This window comes from Ceratotherium simum, chromosome 12, assembly GCF_057802395.1.
Source record: "Ceratotherium simum simum isolate JZ-2026a chromosome 12, ASM5780239v1, whole genome shotgun sequence".
NCBI classification, from domain to species: Eukaryota; Metazoa; Chordata; class Mammalia; order Perissodactyla; family Rhinocerotidae; genus Ceratotherium; species Ceratotherium simum.
Window position 1 is genome coordinate 32,660,488 of NC_141911.1, and position 17,355 is coordinate 32,677,842.

Consider the following 17,355-nt stretch of genomic DNA (forward strand, 5'->3'; position numbering starts at 1 on the left):
TCACATCCTACTATTCCGGAATGTGTATAATTGCGTGGACACGCTAAAATGAAGCGTCTTTCTGCACTTTATACAGAAAAAGTTTGCTCTCTGTAGTGGTTATAAATCTCAGTTCACAAACTCATTTTTGTAAGAAATAGAATTTTATTTTCTATGTCAACTTCTCTTCCATTTCAAGGTCCCATCCTGCAAGATGAGAAATTTAACCTCAGCCCTTTTTGAGGCTCTCTTCTCCCCATTTCCCAAGATTGTGCCACGGCTCTGGGGTCTTACACAGTATCAAGGGCTTGTGTGTCTGGTCCTCTGCTCGCAGAAGTTACGTGCTGCAAAGATGTCCACTAAGGTCCAGTGGTTCCATGGACTTGGCTGCTCCAGTGCCATGTTTGGGACATGGGAAGCCTGGCCCATCTACACACTTGATAGCCATTTCTCTCTGAGGTCTTGCCTTCTCCTTAGCAGTGCAGCTAAGAAGTGCACAGGTCCCCTCAACTCTTAGGACTCCCAGCTTTCCCCCTCTTTCCTCTTCCTCCCAGCCTAGAGGAATTTCTTTCTAATAGCAGGGAAATCGTCCCTCCATGTTTTTGGCCAAGATATTTTTACTATGCCCCTAATCCTGCCCTCACCCCAATCTTGCCTTTAAACCAATAGTTTACCTATAACCAGGAATCTACCACCCTTTCTAGAGCTCAGGCCTTTGGGAAAAAAAAAGTCAAGATTTCTGCTTTCCAGAGCTGCTACTGAAATAGCAAGTGCAAGGCCACATCTGAAAAATGAAGGTAAAGAGGACCTCAACTATACCTTCAGGTCACCTTTGCAGCAACAGTTTTTGAACACGAATGATGAATGTGACAGTTACAAATGATTTTTAGCTATCTAACTGATTAAAGAAAACCCTTCTCTCTCCAAAGTAGTTGTCAAGTCTTGATATAAACTTGCATATGTAGAGAAAAAAGTTGCCTTTCTCTAACATTAGTTCAACAGTTATTCAAACTCTCTTTTCTGGAGAAAATTAACAAGGCATTTTGAAATTTGTAGATAATATTCCTCCTATCCTTTAGGACCACTGAACAGACCCAAATCTGTGGCTTGCTTACTAATTTTTATAACTAAGAAAGTGAAGCAAAAGTAATTACAAACATCTAACAGGGTAGAGAAAACCTAGTTTTACTCAGTATGCATCTAGGAGAATCATCCTGCTTCCATCCTAAAAATCATTCCAAACTCAAAATCATTCAAGCAGACTTTTAATTATGGCACAGGGCTGGGGCTATGACAGCTTCTCACATTTCATTCATTGTCTTACTCAGTTTCTATATAAGCTGCTGTTTCAGGAGCACTTAAAAATAATTTTGTTTTAGCCTTTTGGCCAGAACCGCCATCTTCCAGTAATCTGCCAAAATGACCAACACAAAGGGAAAGAGGAGAGGCACCTGCTATATGTTCTCTAGGCCTTTTAGAAAACATGGAGTTGTTCCTTTGGCTACACACATGGGAATCTACAAGAAAGGTGATATTGTAGACATCAAGGGAATGGGCACTGTTCAAAAAGGGATGCCCCACAAATGTTACTGTGGCAAAACTGGAAGAGTCTACAGTGTCACCCAGCACGCTGTTGGCACTGTTGTAAACAAACAAGGGCAAGATTCCTGCCAAGAGAATTAATGTACGTACTGAGCATATCAAGCATTCTAAGAGCCAAGATAGCTTCCTGAAACATGTAAAGGAAAATGATCAGAAAAAAGAAGGAAGCCAAAGAGAAAGGTACTTGGGTTCAGCTGAAGCGCCAGACAGCTCTGCCCGGAGAAGCACACTGAGTGAGAAGCAATGGAAAGGAGCCTGAGCTGCTGGAACCCACTCCCTATGAATTCATGGCACGATAGGTGAAAAAAAAAAAGACCTCTGGACTGTAAAAAAAAAAAAAAAAATTTGTTTTAAATATGTTAACGTACATTCACACATGAACTTTCGGTTTAGAGAATGCTCCATATCCATTATCTTTTTGGATCCTCATAATCACAATAAGTGGTCGTGGTTTTTAAAAGAATTTTAAAAGTAGCTGCAGCTGGCATTTGCCTGCAGAGAAGTACTGAGCCAAGGGCTTGCTTACTGAGGGGATTCCCAGCTAGTTCTCTGGAGGTCTGCAATAGATGCCTGCCGTCCACGTATCAGAATAACCATAACTCCTCCAGGTCTTTTATTTTTGTCAAAATCTGTGAATAGCATTACTTTCAGTGTACTACATGCTGAGAAATAGACTCAGTGGTTCTGAAAATGGACTAAGAAAAGGGTCATCAAGGGGATCAGTGGGAAAAAGGAAGAGTCCTAATTTATATATATATAATTTTTATATGCATCACAATCAAAATTGCAAAGAATAAAAGTATTCCTGAATTTTTACAACCCAGAGAGTATTCAGTACCAGAAAGAGAGCAAGAGAGTGAGCAACAGATAGAAAGGTGGGGCCTTAGGAATCTTGGCTTTCTATGGGAATTTCTTACCCTGAGAGAAATAAAAGATGAGAACAGAAAACTTGACGGCTGGAGGTAATTCCTCGCACAAAAATAAAAAATTAAAACACACACACGCACACACACTGCTAAAATGACTGTAAAGAGTTCTTCCTTTCTTTTTTTTTCCTCCAAAATTTAAACGGCAGACCTTTTTATTCAACTGCATTTGAAGGGTAAGTTGACACCATCATTTGAGAAATCACTCAAACCACAAACTGGGAGTCACTTTTAACATAGTCTTCTTCCTCACCCCCCATGCCCACCTCCATCCCATCCAGCCAGTCATCAAGTCTTCTCTATTCAACCTGTAAAATATGTTTAAAATCTGTCCACTTCTCTCCTTCTTTGTCCTAATCCACGCCCACACCACTTCTTCCCTGGATTATTACAATAAACATAAGCTGGCTCCCCACTCCCAGTCTTGCCCTCCCTCCACAGTCCTCAGCAGTAGCCTCCCAGGTGAGACCTGCCCCTACAGGATGAGCTGATGAGCTGTGGGAAGAAAATCTTAGAACTTCCATTTATCTCATCCTTTAAAATGACTATTTTTCGGTATTTTATAATATATGTAATATTGTGTAATAATAAACATCCCTGTATTGGTTTGCAGGTTTAAAATGTTTTATTGATAGAGGTACACGATTTTAAAAGTTCAGTGGCCACTACTCTATACAGCAGTCAGAGTGATTTTTAAAAATACAGGTCTGATCATGTTAATTCTTTTGCTTAAACCACTCAACGGCTTCCTGTTGTCCACAGAGTCCAAAATCTGTGACAGTTCCTCCAATCTCTGAAGCATCTGCTTCTCTGGTCTCCCTACAACCTACTGCCTTTCCTGGCATGGGGCTCTGTCTCACTGACTCTCCCCTCCTCCTTCGAAGCCAGGTTTTTTCCCATGGGAAATCACACACGCTGTCCCCTCTGGCTCCATGAAGCTTTAGGTCTCAGTTTTAATGTTTTCTTCCCTAACACCCCCTCCTCCGCACACTATCCAACTCCAATTCAAAAGGTCCCTAGTTTAAACTCTTAGCACCCTCATTTTTCGATCATGGTACTTAGTACAATTGCTATTATATATGTATAGTGTTTTTTTTTTTTTTTTTGTGAGAAAAATCAGCCCTGAGCTAACATCCATGCTAATCCTCCTCTTTTTGCTGAGGAAGACCGGCTCTGAGCTAACATCTATTGCCAATCCTCCTCCTTTTTTTTTCCCCCAAAGCCCCAGTAGATAGTTGTATGTCGTAGTTGCACATCCTTCTAGTTGCTGTATGTGGGACGCAGCCTCAGCATGGCCGGAGAAGCGGAGCGTTGGTGCGTGCCCGGGATCCGAACCCGGGCCGCCAGTAGCGGAGCGCGCGCACTTAACCACTAAGCCACGGGGTCGGCCCCATATGTATAGTTTTTTGTTCAATGTCTTCCACACTAGGCCATAATCTCATGAGAACTTTTTTACCACTGTAACCACCAGCACCTACTAAGTGCCAATAAATATTTGTTAAACGCAGGAATGAATTAAAGTACCAACATTCACCCCTACACTTACTTCCTAAGACTTGGGGAGCCTAGGAGGATCCGCAGACCATCTCTCAGGGCACCTCTGGCCTTTCTCGTGTTCTTTCCTGCTCCAGAACATCTTACCTTTAAGACTTGCCCCGATTAACCACTTGTTTCTCTATAAGACCTTTTGAGCCCCCCCGGATGTCACTCTTTCACCTGGACTCCCCAGCACCCAGGGAAAAGCTTTACTACAGCACTTATTGATATGTAACTACCTATTTCCGTTTCTGTTTCTGCACCAAGATTGATTATGTTCAGGACTTGGACTTGTTCATCTTTGTGAATGGTGTAAAGGAGGCATTTCGTAAGTGACTGGAGATCTCTGGTGTGCCAAGAATTTCTTCTGTAGAAAAAAACGTTTCAGCTTGCTTAATTTCCCTAATTCTCAAAAAGTTACAACTATCCCTTAGAACAAGGCAAACACTCTGGGTGAGGTATCTTCATAAGCCTTATCATGATATGTTAAATGCTTATATCCTACCCTTCTTGAGAAGTGGCTTTGTCAAGGGGGTGGAAAGAGAGAATTAACACTCTGCCTAGTTCTGCTCTTTTCTTCTCCCTTTTAGAGAAACTAATTTAAAAGGGAGGGTGAGTAACTCAGGGACTGAGTATAGACCTGGAACAAATAGCAAAGAGTACATGGAAGTTGCTTTTCTCCACATACATAAGGACATGAGAAAGAGAAGAAAAAGGAAAGAAAACACGTACCTGATGCTCTTTGTGGTAATTACACAAAATAGAAACACAAGTGAGTTAGAAAAATGCTTTCTTGGGACTTATGACAGGATGAATTTAAAACGGGGCAAGTAATTGTTTTTTTGTTTAGGACAACAACATCATACAGATCATTTATATGCATACCTTTTCTTCCCTGAACAACTTTGTCCCAAATCCAATTTAGTTGATCCATAGAGTATCTACCAGATTCTACACACAGGAGATTCTTAATCTTAGCCCCTGAGCTGTTTAGCTTTTAAGCTTGGATCCTAATAAGGGTTCGACTTGCTTACTTCAGAACCAAGAACTGCTGTGAAACAGTTACCATACAAGGGCAGAGAAGCCTCCGCAGGGGAAAGGGGAGGGAGCACGTTGCTTCAGCGCAGCAGTTATATAACCACAAGGGGAGCGCTGCAAAACTAAAGGCTCTTTCTGCCATCCTAAGAATATTAAATTCTAAAAATGTCTAAAAGACACCTAACGAGCACATTGGAGCTGCTGGAAGTTAGTAGCTCAAATATAATTAGACCCAGAATATCAATTCAATCTGATGAGTTTATGTGGCTGCTATTTTAAATAACTCTTGATACGTGGTGTCCTCAAGGAACAGTTACAGAAATATATGGGCAGTATGTTTCAGTAATAGCAGAATAAATGTCATTTCCTTTTTCATTGACAATGAGTTATGATGTTGACCTACAGTCAGTCTCCAAACGAGTTGCATTCCAACAGTTCATTTCTAAGTCAGTTGTTAGGCACTTGGAACATAGTTTCCCATAAAAACAATTTTGGACTGGTTGGTTTAGGATTTCCAGATATGGCCAAAGAAGCCTATTTACGCATAAGTGATTTTACTAAAGACCCTAACCACCACGTATAACAATGCTTTTCTATAAGAAAATGTTTCCTGACTTCTAAGTTGGGATTCCTGTAACTCTTCTTCCCTTGTCCTGGAAGGAGCAGAGCATGCCCTGAACATAGAGGCTGGCTGGGAGGTGGCGATGGTGAAGGGGGTGGGTGAGAGGCAGGGAAAAGTAGGCTCCTTTAGCAAACAGTAGAGACCTGACAAATTAATAAACAGAAACCTCATTAAGTTGGAGTCTGGAGGCCAAAAGGGGGAGCTCTTACGCCCTACCTGATAGCAGAGCCCAACAGGAAGAAGAAAGACTTCTTGACTGGCAAGAAGCTCAGCCAATGAGAGACTGTCACAACTGTCAACCTCCGAAAACAGCAACCAGTTTAAGAGGCAAAGTGTTTATCTGAGATCAAAGAATTGCAATTTGGGGAGCACAGATTCAGGCAGAAACCCAAATAGTCTCCTGCTAGGAAGTCAAAGTCAGAGGCATTCAAACGCAAAGAAGGGAGGTTGTATTACAAAGAATTTTCACTGGAGTTGGAGGCGGAGATCTAGTCTTGGCTAACCATTGATTGACTATTGGATCTATGTTCAGAAAGTTCACAACCGTCAGTCTTTGTGATCAGGATGTCTGTTCTGCTGCTGACTTCCCAAACAATTGCTTGTAAAACAATTGCCGATTTGGTCTAGTCCAAAGGTTTGGCCCAGTCTAAGGTTCAAGACAGCAAATCAGTTTCTCTGAAAAGGCAGGTCTGACTCCATTTAAAAATGGCTCCACTATAGTCAGTTTTGACACAACTCAGCCAATGAAAAGCCACTACACCTCAAACTCTTTGTTTACAATAGCCCTCCCAACTTCCTCTTCCCTTCTATAAAAGAGTCTCTCCTCCCCTTGTTGTGGGGGACTTGCATGTGGTTTGCCATGGTTGCAATTCTTTGCTGACCCTGAATAAACCCACTTTTTGCCGGAGAAATAACTGGCTATCTATTTGGTTTTTTGTTTGTTTTTTGGTGAGGAAGATTGTCCCTGAGCTAACATCCATGCCCATCTTCCTCTACTTTATATATGGGACACAGCCACAGCACGGCTTGATGAGCAGTGCATAGGTCCACACTCGGGATCCGAACCTGTGAACCCTGGGCCGCCTAAATGGAGTGCACGAACTTAACCACTATGGCACTGGGCCATACCCTGTTTGTTTGTTTGTTTAAGGTCAACAGACTCCAAGGTAAGAGTGAGATCTGGTGGATTTCAGGCCCTGGAACCCATTGCACCTGTGACAGTGACCTCTGTCATTGTATTTGCACTGAGGAATATTTTATTTTCTCCTGGCAAGAACTTCCTAAATGTTTAGAATGATAAACTACCTTCTACTGAGCATACACTCCATGCTAGAGCACAGTGTTAATTGCTGTTTCTACATTATTTCACTTAATTCTCTAAACAAACTCAACATCTGTGAGGCCAATCATTTCATCTGCATTTAAGAAAGAGGACATAAAGCTTAGAGATATTAAGCAACTTGCCTAAATTCATACAATTAGAGCCAGCACTTGAAACCAAGCCTATTGGACTCCAAATCCACTATTACATACTGTTTTCCAGAGACTTAGGGAACAATTCCAACAGCTTATTGTTTAGTTTACCATTCAAAGGTTTTAATTAAGGCAGTAACTATCCCCCTCAGAGAATGGATTGGATTAATTGATTCAAGAAATATTAAGTGCCTTCTATGTGGATGATGCAAGGAGGTATGCGCTGGAAATCTAGTGGATACAACAAGACATCCAAACATGAACATTTAAGTAAGTTGACAGAGCTGATGACCAGTGCCACATGAACCGACATACCTTAACTTGTTATAAAGAGAAACATTTTAAGGGAGATCACTGTGAACTGGCGTTACCACAGAAGGCCTCCTGAAGGGTGCTGGACTCGAGCTGGACCTTGAGGAAATGCGTTTAGACAGAGGGCATGCCTGGTGAAGGGCTCAGATGAGCCAAATTTGCATGCTAGTGATTCTTTAATTAAGAGATAAGACAAGCTTGATTTGTTTCATGTTGCAGAGAAGTGGAAAACAAGATTGGAAAAGTTGGAGCCAGAAGGTGCAGAGACCTCTAGGATTTCTTTGTAATAATTTAACTTTTTGTACAATACAATCATAGAGTTCAAAAATAAAATTTACCAAAAGGAACGGAAGAAAAATCCCTCCCGCTCACATAGTTAACCACTGTTGATAAGTTTCCTGTGCATCCTTTCAGTTTCTTTGTGCATATACAAGCAATTATAAATATGTATAGTCTTATTTTCCCCCTTTATTTATTAAAGGGTAGCATATGGCCTGTAGAAATTTTGAATAGCAATAATTTTCTTATATGTATATACTTTTTTCCTACTTAAAATGATTATTTTTACTTATTAAAATATAATGGTGTTTCCCAGTGTGGATTTATTAAGCAAATATCAAGAACTGGGATCCAGAATAGGGACAGTAATTTCCAGAGCTGGACTCACCCAGACTCAACTTTCTCTCTAAGGATCTAAACCCTAGAAAGCATAGGTTTAGGTTGACGAGGTGGTTGTTTCCCTTCAGCGCTACCATTGCACCTTGTATGCTCCTCTCCTTGGCTTTCTTCATAGTTTTATAATTATCTGTTTATGTGTCTGCCTCATTCAATTGATTGGAATTCTTTGAGGCAAGGACTGTAGAACTCGTTTATCTTTGTATCATGAACATCGAGTATAGTGCCTGGCAAATATGAGATTATTAAATGAATGTTCAAATGATTTAATGAATGGACAAAAAGGTATGTTGAATGAATGTAACATGTTCAAAGAATGACTTGAGCAACTTAGCTGATCCCTAGGGTATCAGAATCTAAGGGGAAGGGATGATATTTTATTCTATCTGGTAATATAGTTTGATGAAACACTGTGGAGAGGTGCTAAGAAAGATCAGGCAGTAGAGAGGAAGAGTGAAGATATTGGGGGGAGGGAAGAGAAGAAAAATGAAGCAAGGTCTTGGAGCAACCAGGAGGGAGTTGGGTCATGGGCAATAATGGAGAAGTTGGCCTAAACAGGAAGTATGGGTGTGAAAATAATTGTAGGTAGGGGGGTTAGGGAGATGAGATTCTGTTTGAAGGGCCCAAATTTAAAAAAAAATTTTTTTAAATAGAGAAAATTGAGGAAAGTGGGGTTAAGTAGAGAAGCCTGGGTGGCAAATGTTTGAAATAGTTGTAGGGACTGAGATGAAAAGCTGACTGAAGGTAACAGCTGCCTTATAGCCTTTCTGGAATATGGCCAATTATAACTTTAAGTAAAAGCATTGATAAGCAATGTTGAGAGTCTATTTGAGGCAGGAGATTAGGAAGTTGTAATTCTTTCATGTCAAATACTATGTGAGGTGCTCTGTAGAGATGAAAAATCAACATGCCCTCAAGGCGCTGTTGTCTGGAAGGGAGAAGGTCATTAGACCCTTCAAAATATATTTAGTGCCAACATTACCACCTTACTTCTAAAATGATCTTATTATAACATAGTTAACATTGCACTATAATATGGCTGTCACTGCTTCTAAATATTGTCTATTTATGAGAAAAGTTAAGCAACCTCTTAGACACTTTCAGTTATGTTTATGAAAAATAATTTTGACATCCAGGCTCTTTATTCCCTGAAGCTAAGCTATGTCAAATATTGACACCGTTCCAAAGAAAGAAGTTATCTTTCTGGATCCATTAGGGGAATCGTTATTATTAAAAGTATATTTTTATCTGTTAAAAACAAACAAACAAACAGGTCATTTTAATCCCTGAGATACAAACTGATTATACTAGAGTACTTAAAGGCAAAATATTTGTTCAGTTGACCTAAGAATCAAACCATATCTGCTCAGATGGAAACTGGCTAAGAAGTTAAACTCAGTCAGGTGTGGGTCCCCAGAGCACACATAACACAGGAAACACATGTAAGCAAGAAGTACATTTACTTAAACATGGTAACAACCACAACTGGACAGAAAAAAACTACACATCTGTTCAACTTAAATGTGTAAAAAGTTCCCATAGTTACTTTTCAAAATGTTATGAGAAACACGATGCCTTCCAAGTTCAGCCTTGCAAAATAACTCACCCTTTCTGCATCAAACCCAGTCTCCACATTGGTAAGGTATATTTTAGAGAGGTTTTTCAGAAAGCATTTGGGCTTTAACTTTTAAAAGCCAATCTTTAACCTAAAGATACGTGAACATTAATTACAAATTTTCTGTTTCATTAATAAATTCCAGCTAAAGGGCACTATTTTTTACAAATCTGTTTTTGATAATCCATTCCCAGCTCATTTTATATGTCTTCTTAATAAAAAATTACTTAGAATTCATTTCTGAAAACCCATGGAAAACGCAATTAACAAGTCCTCAAAGCTGTTACCTTTCCTCTTCTTTTCTATAAAATTCAGCTCTATCTTATATTTCTCGCATTCTTTTTAGAGGATCAGTTCTTCATGAATACGGACTTCTTTTTTTTGTCAAGGAATTAATCCTCAGAACTCACACAAATGTGCAAACAGATATATGTGGAAATGTTCTTTCAAAATATTGTCTGAAATAGCATGAAACTCACAACAAATCAAATGTCCATCAATCTTGGTTAAATAAACTATAGTATATCTTTATGAAGAAATATTACATAGCAAGTAAAATAAACTTTTTGAACAAAACAAACTTTTCAAACTTTTAAATGAAAAATAAAAAGTGTTGATTCATATGTACAGAATGATCTAATTTTTGATTTTGTTCTTATTTAAAATTATAGTTGAGTATCTTTAGAGACCAGATAGTCTCAATGTTACCAAAATTGTTTCAGAGCAAATGAACTGAAGGAAAACTTCCAAATCTTTTTTAACAAGCGAGTATAGGGGCCGGCCCCGTGGCTTAGCGGTTAAGTGTGCGCGCTCCACCACTGGCGGCCCAGGTTCAGATCCCGGGCGCACACCGACGCACCACTTCTCTGGCCATGCTGAGACCGCGTCCCACATACAGCAACTAGAAGGATGTGCAACTATGGCATACAACTGTCTACTGGGGCTTTGGAGGAAAAAAAGGAGGAGGATTGGCAATAGATGTTAGCTCAGAGCCGGTCTTCCTCAGCAAAAAGAGGAGGATTAGCATGGATGTTAGCTCAGGGCTAATCTTCCTCACAAAATAGATAAATAAATAAATAAAACTGTTAAAAAAAAAAAAGTGAGTATAAATAACATTGATACCCAAATCTGTAAAAATCAAAGTAAATAGCACATAAAGAAAAAATTATAGACTGGTATCACTTATGAATATTGATGCAAAAATTCTAAATAAAATGTTAGCAAATAGATTCTAACATTACATTAAGAAAATAATTCACTATGACCAAGTAGGTTTTATGCCAGGAATGTATGGATGGTTGAGCATTAGGAACTATATTAATATCATTCACCTTATTAATAGATTTAAAGAGAAAGATCATATGCTTATCTCTGTAGATGGGGGAAAAAGTCTTTGACAAATTCAACAACCATTCTTTATACAAATACTTGAGGAATAAGACTAGGTGAATACTTAACGTTATAAATTACAAATTATAAAAAGCCAGGATTTTATTTAATACAGAAATACTAAGGCATTCCTACTGAGGTCAGAAACAAGACAAAGATATTCTTTATGAGTGGTATTAGCCAATGCAATTAGATAAGAGAAAACAATTAGAAGTATAAGAATTAGAAAAGAAGAATTAAAACTATGTCTATTTTAAGCAGATATGATAGGATACCTGGCAAACTTCAGAAAATTAATTAGAAAACAAACTCAAACAAAAAAGAAATTAGCAAGATAGTAGTGTAAAATTACTATGCAAAACTAATAGCCTTCAGATACATAAATAATAACCAGTTAGAAAATAAGATGAGGGGCCGGCCTGGCAGTGTAGTGGTTAAGTTTGTGTGCTCTGCTTTGGCGGCCTGGTGTTTGTAGGTTCGGATCCTGGGCATGGACCGACTCACTGCTCATCAAGCCATGGTGTGGCAGTGTCCCACGTATAAAATAGAGGAAGATTGGCACAGATGTTAGCTCAGGGACAATCTTCTCCACCAAAAAAAAAAAAAAAGATGGAAAACTCCATTTACAATGTCAACAAAAAAGATAAAATTCTTAAGAATACACTTAAGAAATGTGAAAAATTTATGTGAAGAAAACTATAAAACTACTGGAAAAACTCAAAAGTATACCTGAGCAAATGGAAAAACCACCCCTTTTTCTTGAATGAGATGTTTCATCAAGATATCAGTTCTCCCTATTTTAATTTATAAATTTAATACAGTTTCAATTAAAAAAAAAAGCACAGGATTTTTCTCTGGAATTTGAAAAGTTGAAACTAAAGTTTGATCTCAAGTCATTTTGTCAACTTGGAATGAAACTATGGCTTAAAGAAGAAAGCTGTATGTTGGCATTCCTCTAACCAATGAACTCACTACCATCTCGAGGTCCTACTTACCTCCAGCTGATGGCTGCCATGTCAATGAGGACTTGGGGTTCCTAAATCATCCACTTTCCGAAAGAAGCTTAAAATCTCAATTTGCATGTGACATTTTACATGTGAATATCTTGGTAACTAATTTAAATTAAAAATAAAATAGTTTGGGCAAAATAAACAAGGTCATATCTAACTCACAGGCTGTCAGTTTTTGATCTTTCGGAGGTGGGCAAACTTTTTCTGTAAAGGGTCAGATAATAAATATTTTAGGCTTTGCAGGCCACATACAGCCTCTGTTGCATATTCCTGTCTATTTTTACATCATTAAAAAAATGTAGGGCTGGCCCAGTGGCACAAGTGGTTAAGTGCGCACGCTAGCTGCGGCAGCCTGGGGCTCGCCAGTTTGGATCCCAGGCACGCACCGACGCACCGCTTGGCAAGCCATGCTGTGGCGGCGTCCCATATAAAGTGGAGGAAGATGGGCACGGATGTTAGCCCAGGGCCAGTCTTCCTCAGCAAAACAAAGAGGAGTATTGGCAGATGTTAGCACAGGGCTGATCTTCCTCACCAAAATAAAAAAAGTAAAAAGACATTCTTAGCTCAAGGGCTGTAAAGAAAACAGGCCTTGGATTTGGTTCACAGGGTGGCAGCTTGCCAATCTTGGTTAGTAGAAATCATTAGCCTTGAGATTCAATAATGAGTATTTCCAAAGACAGCCACATTAACTGACACCTATCTCTCACAAATAATTTAAAAAAACATCAAGCTGGGATAAGTATAATATAGATAAATTCACTGCATTGGGCCATTTCATAACGCAGTACATTTTCCTCCTGGTATATAGACAATACTCAGGAAGCATATCCTGAAAGGGAGTTTATGCATAATTTTAAGACGCCTTCCCACCATCTGTCATGTTTTAACTGCTCTTACAAATGATGCTATATTAGCTGAAAAGGGTTTTCTATTTTACTCCAATCGTGTTCTCAAAAAACAGTATTATCAGGTTTACAATTTAGACTTATCTGCTCAAGAATTATTAGGTAGTTCTCGCTTCTTGGCTGCCAGCTGTACTCATTTCCTTTTCTAATCCCTTAAAGAGAATCATGTTTGATAAAGTTAAGGATAATAGCATCTATTTCTGAGACAGGCCAAGAACTTTATAATCCCATTAGACTAATGATGTGGCAAACATCAGAGGAAAAGTCATCTCCAATTCACCCTTACGGATTGCTCTGGTCCTGGCCCAACCTCAGGAGGGACATTTCTGTGATTCAATCTGGCTCTGAACAATTGTGAAACTTACTAGGAGACTGTAAAATCTCTTTCCTAGAATCCTTTAACAAGAACACATGAAGAAGGTTGGTAAGATAGATATCAGCTCTCAAATACCTTTCAAACTTTACAATTCATTGAAAAGATATTGGGAGTATCAACTATAGCGTTATTTACTGAATCAAATTTGATCCTGGATCACTAGTAATTTGACTCTAGGTCTGCCCAAGTAGTACTCAGTCTTCAGATCAATAACAAAACCAATCCAGGACTAAAGATTATCTAAAGCTTGGCTGGACTAATGTCTCTGGACTTCTTAATCAGTATCTCTAATTTCAGGGGAGGGCCGGCCCCGTGGTTTAGCGGTTAAGTGCACACGCTCCGCTGCTGGCGGCCGGGGGTTAGGATCCCCGGCGGGCGCCAATGCACCGCTTCTCCAGCCATGCTGAGGCCGCGTCCCACGTACAGCGACTAGAAGGATGTGCAGCTATGACATACAACTATCTACTGGGGCTTTGGGGGGGAAAAAAAATAAAATTATAATAAATATAATTTCAGGGGAGAGCAAACTCAGAAGTAGCTCTTAGAGATTAAGAACAGTGATGTGCTGGAGTAGGCAAGCCAACTGTTAAGTAACAGCGAGCTAGCTGTTAAACACAGCCATCACTAAAGACTAAATTACATAAACTATGACGGACTATTATCTTAAAAACAATGGTACTAAAACTAAAAGCTCATCACTCCCTAACTTTCTTACATTTTACCATTATCTATGCTCTTCGGATTACTTTACATCTATTGTATCTGTATGGTAGAAATACTATATAATGGCATGCTACTGTCTTTTCCCAACTCTGCATTGTCATCACGTTGGTAATCTGAACTTGGCTATACTGGAAGTATTTACACCACACAAATAGGCAAAGACTATAAATCAGGCCTTGCCCTTACTTTCCAAAGAGTCAGTTTAGTTAAACATTTACCAGCACACTACTGGCTTATTAGGGTACCACAACCTCTGGTTAGCTCACGTACAGACCCCATGTCAATCATTCTTGTGCTAGCCCCATAAAATAGACTCAAATTAAAAATAAAAGTTGTTAAATATTTATAAAATAGAATCTCTTAGGGATCATTAGAAATGGCTTCCTTTTTGAACATAGAAGGTATCTAAACAAGGAAGCATCTTTTCTAATAGCAAACCGGGTCTGAGAAATTTTGGAATTCCTACAATTAGTGTTTTAAGGAAAGGCTTATGATGGGTTTTTATGTTTTGTTCTTTGTCTCATACATCAAATACTTTCTCCTGTGAGTAGCGCTGTTGCCCTAAGGCAACATACACTGGCCTGGAGAACAAACAAAAATGGACCTATTTGCTCCGCCTACCTCCAGGAAGTGATTAAGTAGGCCCAGAGCAACTCCCTGCAATACAAAGGCTAGATTCACTAAAAATCATTTGGATGCCATGTGGGTCATTTCAGACATATGGAGTATCATTCAAATATCTTAAAAGAATACCAAAACTGGACCACGTGAAAAAAAATTAAGGCATAAAGGGCATTACACACATTAGTTTTGATTTTTTTTTTTTTTTTTTGTGAGGAGATCAGCCCTGTGCTAACATCTGCCAATCCTCCTCTTTTTTTGCTGAGGAAGACTGGCCCTGGGCTAACATCTGTGCCCATTTTCCTCCACTTTATATGGGACGCCACCACAGCATGGCTTCACAAGCGTTGCGTCAGTTCGCACCCAGGATCTGAACCGGCGAACCCCTGGCCACCGCAGCGGAGCACGTGCACTTAACGGCTTGCGCCACCAGGCCGGCCCCTTGATTTTTTTTTTTTAAGTTTGTCTTGGAGTGCCTGCAAATACTCTAAATGCATAAGCTGAACTGGAAAAGGATATTTATTCACACAGGACATACATTATTTTTAACCTACTCTTTTTTAGGTAGTTGGAAAAAAAAAAAAATCCCTGAAGTCTAGTTGGTGACGTGTGCCACCACTCTATCATCTTATGAAAAGTGCATAAATCAGGACAAAGGCCCATGTGCTTGCTGCTTATAGTAGAAAGGCATCAAACATTCAAAAGAAAGTAGTTTTCATGTCTAAGGAATTACTACCCAACACCAAATTTGAGGAACACCAACTTTCTGTTTTTCTGTGGGAAATTTGCAAATATGATGCAGTACACTGAGAATCAATTACACACATTTTCCACTAAATATTGAAAAATAGTAAAGCAGCTATTAGGGTTTTAAAGGTGATTTCCAAGCATTTATGTGTGGGTGTATGTGTATAGTATAAGAGAACCTTCAAAGGTACCCTTGGTTCTTAATATTTAATGTTTGAATGAAACTAAAAAATGTTATTATGTCATGATGGCTTTGATCTCTAAAAAACTGTTTGTAAACCTACCGTAGGAGGATGGCTTTATTTGTACTGTCCTACTTTGATGAGCACTGTGGGAATATGGCTATCATCCTGTTTTCGATCCATCAAAAAGACTGAAAAACATCTACACTTTATACTTTATTTAAAATTAATAAAATGATAAACAAAGTTACAGGTAAATGACAATTCAGTACATTTAGTTGACTATAAAAATTTACATATTCACAAGCACATAGATTCTTCACTGACAATGAATATTTTAGTCTATGTAGTCAAAGTCTTCTGGAATTCCAAAATTTTTATCAATTTTATTTTCTTCAAACCCAAATTTTCTTTTGGCCCAAGATTTTATTGCAAATATGTTATCTATAAAGAAAATTGAGAAATACTTGTGAGAATTGAAAATGCAACCATAAAACATTTCAAATATAATTATAGTCTTTTTTTAGTTTCTATTACTTTCAGAAGTATCAAAATAAGGATTTTTCTGTATTTTCAAGAGTAATAGTAATTAATTTCAGAAGAAAATATTTAATGAGCACACTGAATAAACAGATGTCATATTAAAAAATTCAGTAAATTAGTTGCCACTATAGAATACTTGATTTAAGAATAATCTAAAGACAGGAAAGGCTACTGGTGCCTCTTCCACATTCCCATAGCAGAGGCCAGGACTCTGTTACCTCAGGAATTAGAGTTGCTCCTGTTTTCAAAGGGAACACATTCTCTCCAGACCCTTCTCCCTCCCCCACAGAGAGTAATGGCTTCCAGACAATCAGGCCAGTGTGAGGGAGAAGGCGTGAGGAGGAGGGAAAGGGGCTTTCCTCTCTTAAGACTAACATGGAAACAGATGTAACCTCAGTGTCCTCTAGAGGGAATTTAAAATGAATTTTACCAACGAAAGAACTGTTATATCTACTTAAAGGAATTTATTCCAAGGAAATAAAACAAACTGTGTGCGAAGATTTATGGTCAAATCTTCATCCCAGTGTAAGAAAAGAAAAAAATAAAAGCAATCTACATGTCTTATCACCTGGAAGGGCATCTATGCACAGGCAGTGAGGGATGCAGGGCAATAGCAACATGCTCACAAGGGCTGCAGTTGGGGAACCGGAATGATGGCTGTTTTTTAAAATTTTACATATTTTCTTTAATGTAATATATGCTGCCTTTATAATGAATATATAGTATAAAATATAAAAATAATGGTATAAAGTTTTCTGGTTCAGAGTATTCTATAAAATTTTAAGCACTGTAATAGTAGTGATAATGAAGTGTTAAAATAGGTTCTTTTGGAGTGTTATGGGCTGAATTGTGTCACTTCTCCCAAATCATATGTTGTAGTTCCAACCCCTAGTACCTCAGAATGTGACTGTATTTGGAAACTGGGTCTTTAAAGAGGTGATTACGTTAAAATGAGCCCATTGGGTGGGCCTTAATCCAATCTGACTGGTGTCCTCATAAGAAAAGGAAATGTGGATACACTGAGACACCAGGGGCACGCATAGAAAAGACCATGTGAGGACACAATGAGGAGGCAGCCATC

The 17,355-nt window shown here is 38.8% G+C and overlaps 1 protein-coding gene and 1 pseudogene across 2 annotated transcripts in view; one reads left to right on the forward strand and one right to left on the reverse strand.

The window, feature by feature from the left end:
- Positions 1-1,378: 1,378 nt before the first annotated feature.
- On the forward strand, positions 1,379-1,864 carry LOC101392409 (large ribosomal subunit protein eL21 pseudogene; annotated as a pseudogene).
- Positions 1,865-15,934: 14,070 nt separating this feature from the next.
- MND1 (meiotic nuclear divisions 1) overlaps positions 15,935-17,355 on the reverse strand; it is a 73,622-nt gene continuing 72,201 nt past the window's right edge. For both annotated transcript variants that reach the window (XM_087437512.1, XM_004420927.3), the window contains one exon: positions 15,935-16,175. In XM_087437512.1, the coding sequence (XP_087293638.1) occupies positions 16,069-16,175 (107 nt within the window). In that variant the 3' untranslated portion in view covers positions 15,935-16,068. The remainder of the gene's footprint in view (positions 16,176-17,355) is intronic.